Below are 11,660 nucleotides of genomic sequence, written 5' to 3' on the forward strand. Positions count from 1 at the left end.
AATTTGCAGATTTTGTTTTCTAAACACTTTTGATACACACTGAAAGTTAAAAAAAAAGATGAATCCATCTGTCTAAGCTTTCATTTTATATCATATACATAAAATAATTTAATAAAGAATTGTAAAAAAAAAATGGGTTTGTCATATCAGTTCAGACCTTCTTTAATTGATTTCTTTTATTCAAATATATGTTTTACAACCCAAGTTTATGTGGGCGTTCATAAACAGAAAATAAAAGATAAAACTGATATTTCAAATCTTATTCTACCTTCACAGAGATATACAGTTAGACCTGCGCATCAAAAGTTCAGATTTTTTTTCTGTAAATGTTGTTTTCAGTATTCAGTAAGTGCACATTTCAAGAGGAAAGCTGTGCCAACTGTTCACGTTTAAATGTTTTTGAAAAAACATTGAATATCACTGTAATAACAGTAACACTTAATGTGCTGTGATCCTGCTGTCAGTGTCTCGACTTCAGTGAGAGTCACAGGATCCAGCAGCAGCAGAGCTACAGACAACAGGTTGGTACTCAAGGTGATAGCATGGGAGCTTCTGGTCTTATTAAAAATATTTTTATTTAAAAGTTTTAATAAACGTCTGATAGGTGGCAATCTTTTTTTTATCCATGTCCATTATTTTCATTATTTGCTTTTTTTCTAAATAATGTTTCTTATTATCATTATCATCTCTTATATTAAAGAAATTTCTTACAACTGTCTCATCAGCCGGTGTCCCTGTTTTTGATGAACAACTGCTTCCTTTGGGTTCTTCTAAAAATAGATGGCAGGATGTTTTTGTAAAGCCTCTTCAGCTGCTTTAACCACTGTGTTTCTCTTTGGCACAGTAATAAATAGCAGAGTCCTCTGGCCTCAAATTGGACAACCTCAAATACACCATGCTGTTGCTATCATCTCTGCTGATTTCTACACGTCCTCTCAAACTGCTTGCATAACTGTTTCTGCTGGAAGTTGAGAAGCCGCTCCCGATCAGCTCCAGTGGTTTTCCTGCAGGTTCTCTGACCCAGATCATAACACAGCAATCAAAACTGAAGCCTGATCCTCTACAGGAGAGACTAAGAGTTTCCCCAGGCTTTTTCACTACTGGACTGGAAGGAATGGACTCCATGCTCTGACCTGTAACACCTGATGAGATGAAAGAAGAGAGGAACAAGTGAGACACCTGGAAAGTTGTAATGGGGCCACAAATGAGTATCACTTGATGTTTTTTGATATAAGAAAAATAAGAAGCAAGAAAACTTACAGGGCAGAGAGAGAACAATGAGCAGAGGAGTGAGTGTATTCATCATCCTGGTGGAGATGTGATTTCTGGTCCTCTATGCAATATAAAAGACCAGCACAGGATGAAGATTTGCATCATGATATCAAAAAAGGGAGGGGCTCAAAAAGATAGTTGTTCTTTAGTTTAATTGAAGCTTTTAGTACTTAATGATGTTTAATATAGCTGGTTTATCATATGTGCAGTGTAATGACAAAATGTGTTTTTTATTAGGGTTCATTAAAATTAAAACAACAAGAGTACTAATGAAAGAGAAAGTAGTCAATTTACATTTTTATTTGGCTTTGTTGTGAATAATAAACATGAATACATGGTAAGCATACAGATTGTTAAAATTAGTTGTGAAGTCTTAATGATAAATACGCTGCATATCCATTACATACTTAAGATTTAAAGATTTAAAAAAATACATCTGAATCTACATTAAAATTTAAATTTTGGGGAAAAAAACAACTAAAAGTTCATTTCATTTGTTTCACATGGCAAAATTAACCTGTACATTTATGTAATTGGTCGAGGTGTTTTATTTTCTGCAGTGTCGTTTAGTCTTTAGGGTTTGAATGAATACAGAGTATACATAATTTTTTGCACACTTCAATTGTGTTACAAAAACCAAGACCAACAGAATGGTCGTTTAGACTTATATGGTTATTATATCCAACTTATTATGACTCATTTAATTACATGATGTTGATTTTTAAGTGACATTTTATTTCTTCTTATTGTGCTGACCTGAAATCATTGGTGGTCTGAGGGCTCATCCTCTTGTGGCTTCATGTGTTCAGTCACTGAGGGGTTTTTGTTCAGGTCTCATGATGCTTTGTGTTACTGTGGGTGGTTCTCTGGCACAGTAATACACAGCAGAGTCTTCAGGCTGCACATTCTGTCCAATCAGAGTCACGATCCTGTTGGAAGAGTCTGTGTCGATACTAAACTTGTTCTTTAGTGAATCTTTGTACCATGTGCTGTGTCCAATATGTACACTACCAATGCACTCCAGTTCTTTTCCTGCAGGTTGTCTGATCCAAAATGTTCGAGCGCTGCTAAGAGAATAAGAGGCCTGACAGGTGATGGTCAGACGAGCCCCTGGACGCACAGTCACAGAGCCTGGCTGTGTCAGCTCTTCACACTTCACACCTGAGGAGGAAAAAATGGGGAATATTGAAACAGTGTAACAGTCATTGTGTTTTTATCATAGTGTGAGTGCCTCAGTGAGACTCACCAGATCCAGCAGCCAGCAGCAGCAGAGCTAATGAGAACATGTTGGTACTGAAGTTGATCTGATGAGAACGTCTCGTCTTCTTCTTTAACCGGTGCCATGATTTCAAGTCTTAATAACAGACTGTCAGGAAGTTCACTTTGCATATTGAGAAGAACTCTGAGAGCCCTCTCACAAGAGGACTCTCACTTAAAATTGTGTTAATATAATATGTATCTATTATTTAACTCAGGAAGAAGCTCTGATTAACAGAGGATTCTCCTACAAACATATTTTGTGAATGCATAATTTGGAAAATTACCCCAGGATTCTTGAATGTGCCATTGTGTCTATCTATTTTTGTATCCCTCTTAAAAATGTTTTTTCCGTGTTTTTTAATGATATTTTTACATATTATTTTTCATTATAATCAAAAGTCTTTTTTATATTTTAAAAGCATTCATAGACGATAAGCGCAGGTGTTATTGTGTCACATCATATTTTGATCATCTGTTGCCCCCTCTAGGCTCTTGTGAAGCTGTATGGCAGAAGGTTTTTGTAAAGCTTATGTCATTACTTAAACCATGGTTTTTCTTTCACACAGTAATACACAGCAGAGTTTTCTGGTTTTAGGATGGAAGTCTCAGATATGTCATACTGTTGCTGTTGTCTTTGGTAATTCTATATGTCCACTCAAACAGCTCACATATCTGTTTCTGCTGGAAGTTAAAAAGCCTTCTCCTATCCATTCCAGTTTGTTTCCTCGTCGTTGTTTTATACAATCCATAGTACAGCAGCTACATGTGAAACAAGATCCTTTACAGGAGAAACTGAAAGCCCCTTCAGGCCTTTTCACTACAGGACTGGAAGGAATGGACTCCATACTCTGACCTGTAACAGCTGAGGAGATGAAAACAGAGAGAAACGAGTGAGACAGATAAAACGTTAAGTATCATTAACTGACCATCAGTCAATGTGTCCTGGTAAATGGTGAAATAGTGAGCAGCACAAGAACTCAGAGGGAAGCAAAAAAGCAATCGATGAGGTTCAACACAAATGCTATGGAAAGGACGAGCCATGATGTCAGGTCATTCATATGTGTTCATTCATATTTTTGATGCCTTCAGTGAGAATCTACAATGTGAATAGTCATGAAAATAAAGAAAAAAAAACATTAAATGAGAAGATGTGTCCTGGTAGTGTATTAAATACTGATATTCCAATGTTAATAAATGTGTTTTTGTTAACGTGAAAGTATGGGATAGTTTGAATGTGCAACAGATCACTTCAGAGGTTGCCAATAGTAAGCTTTAGTGTGTTTAGTGCTCTCCCTGCCAGTTGTGAATTCCTCTAAACCCACAAAGTACACAAATGCAATTTATATAAAGACGGGGAGTTTACAGATTTACAAGGACACTACACATGTTTGCAAAGAAGAAGAGTTACAACAACAGTCTTTGTGCTTTCAAATGACTGCACCTCTTCATAACAAGACATTTATCAGCATCTTAAAATCACAACATGAGTAGCTTTTCACATATAGGTGGAAACTATATTGCTGCTTCTGCACATGGAGTTTTGTCTCACTCTTGTGGAAAATCTGAGAATTACAATATCTTGGTGCATGAAGCAATTTTCTGAAGGATAAACATGGTGTTATACTAGTATGTGTCATCATAATACTCTTTGAGGTAAGATAGCATGTTTCTAAATTCATGCAGGAATTAAGGCATTTAGTCATTAATTTCCTTTATTCAATTTTGTATTTGTTTTTTTTCTTCATCTTGCATATATGTCACACTTAGTACAAAACTAAAATACAAAAAAACATTTTGTAAAGCATAAACAATGCAATTAATAACAATGGAAACACAAAGCATTACATGTTAAAACTAGTCAGCATGCATGCTGTTCAAACTGTAATAATAGCACAGGCTTAAAATGAATCAACAAAAACAAAAACTAATAAGAAAAAAATAACATCAATAATAATAAAAATAATAATGATAATAATAATAATAATAATAATAATAATAATGGTATGCACAGTATAATTTTGAAAATTGGACTGGAATCTTACTTTTAAACAATCAAATGACAGGCGCTCACCTTAATCAATGCAGCTATGATACCCAATAAGGTGGTGATGATGAAAAAAACAATGAAGGTGAAAACCTCATTGTTTTTTTGAGGTTGGCTGATGGTTGGCTGTAGATCACTGATGGAAAGATGGAAAGATGTGCATTACAGTTTTAGTAATAAGTTGATAAGTTTTAGTCAGTTTTGTTCAAATGAATATTATGGAAATAAAAGATTAATGTTAAATGCTAAACAGCAGCTCTCCAAACACATCAGTTATAGTGGTTTCAACAGGTGCTTCAGATGACTCATGTTTGACAACACAAGAATACGTAGACCTTTTGTCTTCAGTTTTGGATATGTTTAGTCTGCTGCTCACAGAGTAAGAGCTGCTCCCTGAGTATTTCCATGGAGGACTGTTAATGTAATGCATGGATGGGAGAGTCTGGCCATCTTCTTCCCAGTGCACTATGATGTTAGCAAGGAAATATCCAGACACTAGGCAAACAAGCGTTAGGATGTCAGACACTGAAAGTTCAGAGGCAGTTGGTTCACTGTTGGCACACGAAGGTGTTGAAAAACACTAAAGGGAGAGAACCATAAAAATATAGTCACAACCAGAGGAACGTGAAGTTTAGAAAGAGCTGTAATCCATTTGTTACATTTCTAACATTACCTCTGTTTTTGCTTATATGGTCTTCATTGCCCTGATTGGAACATGGATGTTTTCCTTCACAAAACCCTTGTTTATCTGCATCCCAATTTTCTGCTGACACATTAAGGAAGCTCTGTTGAGTCTCTGTCCCATTGTTGTGACTCACTGCAGGATTAGTAAGGACATAACAGTCAGGAATTCTGTTGCCAGCTGATTTCCAGCTGATTTCCAGGTGATGGAGAAATCGTTAAGACTAGGGGAAACCAGAAGACAGATAACAGTCACGGGTCCTTTGTTCTCAGGCTGCTACAGTGGTGATGGTCCCTGAACATAAACCCCAACCAGCTGTGAGGATGATGGAGGTACACGAAAAAAACACCAAAACCAAAAAAATCTTAATGTGTATCACAATAATAGTATTTTCACTTTACCTGAACAGAGATTGATATTTCTTGTGATATTTTTATTCAGAGACCTGTCAGATACTGTGCAAGCGAAGATCTTTCCTGTTTTCCACTCAGAGTGATCAATTATAAGTTGGCTGGTCACTCTAGCATGTCCATCTACACTCATGCTGATATCAGTGGTTGTTGGAGATCTTTGCTGAGAGTCGTTAAACCATCTAATGTGAGCGTTGAAGACCCATCCAGAGCATAAGAGTGTCTGTGATCTTGACTCCTTACTTTGGACCAGAAGAAGCTCCACTGATGGGTCCACTAAAGTGAGACAGATCAGGGCATCAATTAATCTATTTAACAGAAACCATTAAAGTATGAAACAACAAAGTTAAATCAGCTGCCTAAAAGGGAAGCAAGAGTAGCTTGTTACCAAAAATATAGCTGGTAGAGTTTGACTATAAACTTGCAGAAAAACCTTGATTGACTTTGCAGGTAAATTTTCTGTCTTTCTTCCAGTACGTAATTGACTACTGATTAAAAGGAGGCTAGGGCCTTCAGCCTTCAGGAAAATCATAATATATATTTTTTAAATTTTAATCACCATTGACTTGTAAGGTGATGTAGAGGTCACATGAGGACAGTTGTTCCCTTTAGCAGATCTGGGCAAGATCCTGATTTCTATGGAGTTTAAACTGGAGGACAATGAAACAAAGCAGAAATATTATTTTAGGTCCTCTTTGGTCATAAGATGTCTGAATTTCCTGTAATGCTAATATCATCTTACCTGCAATATTTATAGTCTTCTCAGCAGATCTGACACGCGTTTGCTCTCCTCTGCATGTTAAATGCTTTACTTGCTTCCTCTGACTCAAGAAAAATGTTTACTGATAATAAGAGTTGTGTTTTATTCTCTGCACATTTTTTTCATTTGTGGTGCCAATCTCTCAGCCAGGAGATCATGACATCAAAATTAGTGTGGACCCAACATGTTCCTTGCACATTAGAGTCTGACGCTTAAGTCTTAAACTTGGGAATCTTCACATGAATGGAAGGTGAATTTCTGTGAAATTAAAGAAAAACATGCTAATTTATAAACTTTATCTTAAGACTGTTCTTAATTTGCTTTAGATATACCTGCAAATGTTCATGTCGAATATGGGCTTTGAGACAGTAGCTGTACATACTTACTGTGACAAATGCTTATTGTCTTCTTATATTCAGTATAATTGTGATTAGCTTTGCAGGTAAAAGTTGATCCTTTTCCCCACACTGAGAGTTTGCTGCTCAGGCTAAAGGTTTTCTGCTCTGTCCCTTCACTTTGTAGCTTCGTTCTGCTTGGCTTCTTGTTTTGACTCAGTGGTGATTTGTCCTGAAACCACTCCAAACCCAGTTTGTCTGGAAAGAAACCATTTAGCAGATGAGCCTTACTGGTGAGATTCCAAATACCCCATCTGAGACTGGGTACAGTGTGATGTTTGGCGACACAATCCATGGCACTGAAATAAAGAAGAGATTAGTTTGATTTACATAACTCATTATAAATATCATGTGTGAACACAACAAAGAAAAACATTAATCTTATCTAAGTTATACATACCTTCAGATGCTGGTAAATGCAGAACTCTTCAATTTCAGTTGTCATTAAGCTATGTTAGAGTTGCACTTTTACATTGTTTAGTGTTGTTCAGTAAGGTGAAAATAGGGCAGGAAGTCTGTTGCACAGTTGTTATGCATGATAAGGCAGAGTGATCGGGGCAAGCAGCAAGCAGAAGCACTGAGTAACAACTAGGTCTCAAAAAAGTACCAAAACACAGAAGTGAAAGAATGCAAAGAGCAACTGAGCATCACAAACAGCAGGTGTGAGGTGTGTTTATGCCAGTAAGAGAAACAAAGTGCACATTTAAATTTCTCATGTCAGTTTGCATGTGTACCACATCCATATTTTCTTATCAATTTGCCAAAGATTATAGTTCTCAAATCTTGTAATAATAGACTAAAATGCAACCAGTTGTAAAAGCTACCATTTTGCATATTTGGTATCACATGGGCTGCTGATCCCAGGAGCTGTGGATGTGGATTGGCCTGTAGTTATCTAATAATAAGAACTTTTAATCCTTTTTTCATCTGTGTAAAGCATATGAATTGTTCACTGTTGCTCTTTTCTTAGTGTAATTCTAGCAGCCACTGTCAATATCTGATCTAATATCTGATCTGAAGTTTTTTACAGAAGAAAGATTGCCAAGTGTGATTAGCGTTTATGCCACACGCTGTTTATTTTTTTGAGTCATGTGTGAGTTTTAAAACACTGCCTGAAAGTTTTTTGAGTTACACAGTTTGGAGTACCATTAAGACCCAATTTAGCTGCTCTCTGTTATTGTCTTTGGAAATTTGTCACTCTACAGGTTATAAAAGGAGAGGATGTAACACAAATACACCCCTCAGTAGATAACTCATGCAACAACAGTCCACAGTGTTGAATGTTCTTAAATATTTCATCTGTACACTAACTAAGAATTGGGACCAATTCAGTCACAAGAGTATTCTTCAGAACCATCCAAGTTTTGCATTAACTACCGTATAGAGAGCACAAATCAACCAGCCACACAGATGTTCCAGTCATGTCTGGATTAATGAATGATTGTAGTTGTTTTCCACATAGAAGTGCATTCAAACATATTTGTCTCAAGGTGGCTGAAGTCTTCAGTCAAATCACGCACTACGCTCATCTTAACTGAAGCATGTTTTTTAATATTGTTAGCAGTGCATTTTATCACTGCCATATATACAGTTACTTCCTTTAACACTGATGACAACTTGAAAGCATCAGTGGTCCAAGAGCTCCTCTTGTGGTTTGTTAATGTTAGAGCTGTTTAGACACTGAATGGTTTTTGTTCAAGTCCACTAGTGTTTTGTGTCACTGTGAGTCTCTGGCACAGTAATACACAGCACTGTCTTCAGGTTGCACATTCTGTCCACTTAGAATCTTGGAAGAGTCGGTGGAAATGCTGAACTTGTTTCTGAGTAAAGGACTGTAGTGAGGTGTGCTTCCAGAAGCTGCTCTTCCAATCCACTCTAGTCCTTTTCCTGGAGCCTGTCTATTCCAGTGAGTCCAATAGCTGCGCACAGAATAAGACACCTTACAGGTGATGGTCAGAGGGTGACCTAAAAGCACACTCAAAGAGTCTGGCTGTGTCAGCTGTTCACACTTGACACCTGTTGAAAAAAGACATGTGTTGTTGTAAATTATAACACAAAGAAGAAATGCTGGATATAACAAATCTACAGAGACTCACATCCAGCAGCTAAGAACACTAGCAGAGCTACAGACAACATATTGTTTGGTGTCTGTTGTGTTGTGAACTCTGCTTCACAATCTGATGTGAAGTTTTTATAACCCAGAAACAGAGAAAGCCTATGAGTTTGCATAGGATCATATACATCATAGTTGGTCTAACTGGAAGCAATCAGTGAGTTATGTCTATTATGGACCTACTTAGACCTACATACGTAATTTTTTATTTCACAATTCAGAATAACAGCAGTGAAACAACTGATTGTTTCATTGCATTTAATATATCCGAAAACAATATTAAGGATTTTGTATTAGGATCAGTGGATCAATACATTAAAATGCTTTTTTTTCTTATTTTTTAGATCATCTAGTAATTACAAAGAATATTAAATAATATAAATTTTACATGTTTTGGTATTATTTCAAAAATCTTAAAACCTTGTAACTGCTTACTAATGCTTTGGTTTGCTGGGATAAACCAGCGGTAGATCATTTTACCCAAAAGTATTTATTATGAGTGGCTTTTAAACAGTCATCATTTTGTACATTTTAAATCCACATTTATATGGCTGCAGAAATCAAAAACTGTTCACAACCAAATGTCACTGAGTATTGTGATATCACTGGTTATAATTTTACCACCAATATTATTCTAATTGTACTGTTTTTAATATATTTTGAACAAAAAAATAAAAATAAAAACGTGACAAACAAATTGATTTAGCAAATACTAACTTTAGAATTCTTCACATTCTGGTACAATTAAAACATGGAGATGGATATTTGATTACTGTATTCCATAAAAGATGAAAGATGGCTCAGTTTTACTTACTTCAAAATAAATAATAATTAATGGAACAATACATTTGTAATGAAAAGTGTAGAATATAATACATTAACATGTTAGATATACTAAAACATTGTTAAAATTGACATTGTTTTATATATTAAAATTATTTTAAAAGTAAAATTAAAGATAACACTTGATAAATGTCTGTCATATAGAGAGGATGACTCTAAGATTTTGTACAAACAGCTTCAGTCAGTCATTCTTTACACTGTTCATCTGCACATGTCCATTGTTTTTCTGGAGATGGAAAAACTGCCTTCACCTGACTGAGAGTAGTGAGTGGTGTGACCACTACTGCTAATTTAAACACCCCACTCAAGTCTTTTCGAATAGGATATCACTCCAGGACCATCCAGTAGATGCTGAATTTGATTACAAAGATGTACACATCAGCCTGTGGGGTTCTTTGGCTTTTCAAACCACTGGTAGAGATTCTGTCAGAGTTATAGGTACCTGTCAAACAAGAAAACTGCCTCTTGCTGTTACCTAGTTTGGGAGTTTTGCAGTGACTCCTCCTAACAGCAAAAATAAAATTAGCATAGACCTGAACGGTGTTTATCTGTTACAGTGTATAAAACTTTGATTCTTGCACACATTTTGTTCATTCATTCATTGTTAGATATTTATTTATTTTAATTGCAGTATAATAATTATCACCCAAATGAATGCCATGAAGTCAGAATTGAAACCCGTTGTGTGTGGGGTTCCCCAAGGATCAGTTTTGGGCCCGCTGCTTTTCATATTGTACATATGAAATAAATGAGTTTAGGTCAGATCATGTGTACTGTTTTTAAATGAAAAAGCACAGAAAAATCTACCAGTGTTGAAATATTCGCATTTTTGAACAATTCTGGTTCAAATTGCACTAATCTGCTGCAGTATTCAAAAACATTAAAATGCAGGAAAGTGACACGAAATTGCAAAAAGTTCCCAGTTGTTAAAGTAAATAGAGGAAATAGAAGAAATTTTTGTATGACCTTTCTATTATTGTCTCTCACTGTGCGTCGTCAGGCACAGTAATAAACTACCGTGTCCTCAGTTTTCAAGCTGGTCATCTGTAGATAGACTTTTCTGCTGGAGTCATCTCTGGAAACTATAAATCTACCCTGGACTGATTAGGAGTAATACATAGGAGAACTAGCAGTGCCTATATAAGCAATCCATTCCAGTGCTTTTCCAGGAGCTTGTCTAATCCAGGCCATGTAGTAGCTGCTGAGTGTGAATCCAGAGGCTGTGCAGGTCAGTTTGTGGGAAAAAATCAGTGAAAAAATGATACCTAATGGCACTCAGACTGCTGTTGCCTAGCCTGTAGAGGGCTACGCATGGATATGCCTCCACACACTATCACTGATGGGTATAAGAAAGACAAGTGTTTAATCAGACAGAAATGGCTATGATGGAAAAAGAGAGACAGAATTTTCTTCTTTTTTTGTATAACATTTATTCTTCATACAGTATATCGGTGTTCTGGCCTGTTCAAAGCTAACACCTTGACAAGTCCTTATAGAGAAACCAAATGCATATAGACAAAGTAAAGACTGCCATACTTTATGACAGAGGTCATTAACAGGTGGACCGCTATCCGGGTCCGTACCCAGAAGCTGTCTCATACGGACCCAGACGTACAGGCAAAACAGAAGGTTATGATTTTAAACCTGATGGGTGGTTCTATTTTAACTGCTGCAGATTTTCTGGTCTTTACAATAGTGGTTCAGTGGCTGAAGAAATGCACATGTTAAGCCATCCCACGTGATGCCAGTCAGCCAATCAGCTCTGTCCATTCAAGGCAGTAAACATTGTGCCGAAAGCTAAGAGTTCGTAAGTTATACATGAAAAGATAGTAGAAAGAAGAAGAAAGAATGTGATACATGTAGAATAAAGAAAGGGAGAAA

At 36.3% G+C, this 11,660-nt stretch overlaps 1 pseudogene and 1 gene segment (V, D, J or C); both read right to left on the reverse strand.

The window, feature by feature from the left end:
• Positions 1–6,774, reverse strand: part of LOC120439856 — a 76,570-nt pseudogene extending 69,796 nt beyond the window's left edge.
• Positions 2,078–2,558, reverse strand: LOC116335404. The segment is given in 2 exon segments: positions 2,078–2,433; positions 2,519–2,558. Coding segments are annotated over 2 exon segments (396 nt in total).
• Positions 6,775–11,660: the final 4,886 nt, after the last annotated feature.

The sequence above is a fragment of the Oreochromis aureus genome, linkage group 4, assembly GCF_013358895.1.
Source record: "Oreochromis aureus strain Israel breed Guangdong linkage group 4, ZZ_aureus, whole genome shotgun sequence".
Classification (NCBI taxonomy): Eukaryota; Metazoa; Chordata; class Actinopteri; order Cichliformes; family Cichlidae; genus Oreochromis; species Oreochromis aureus.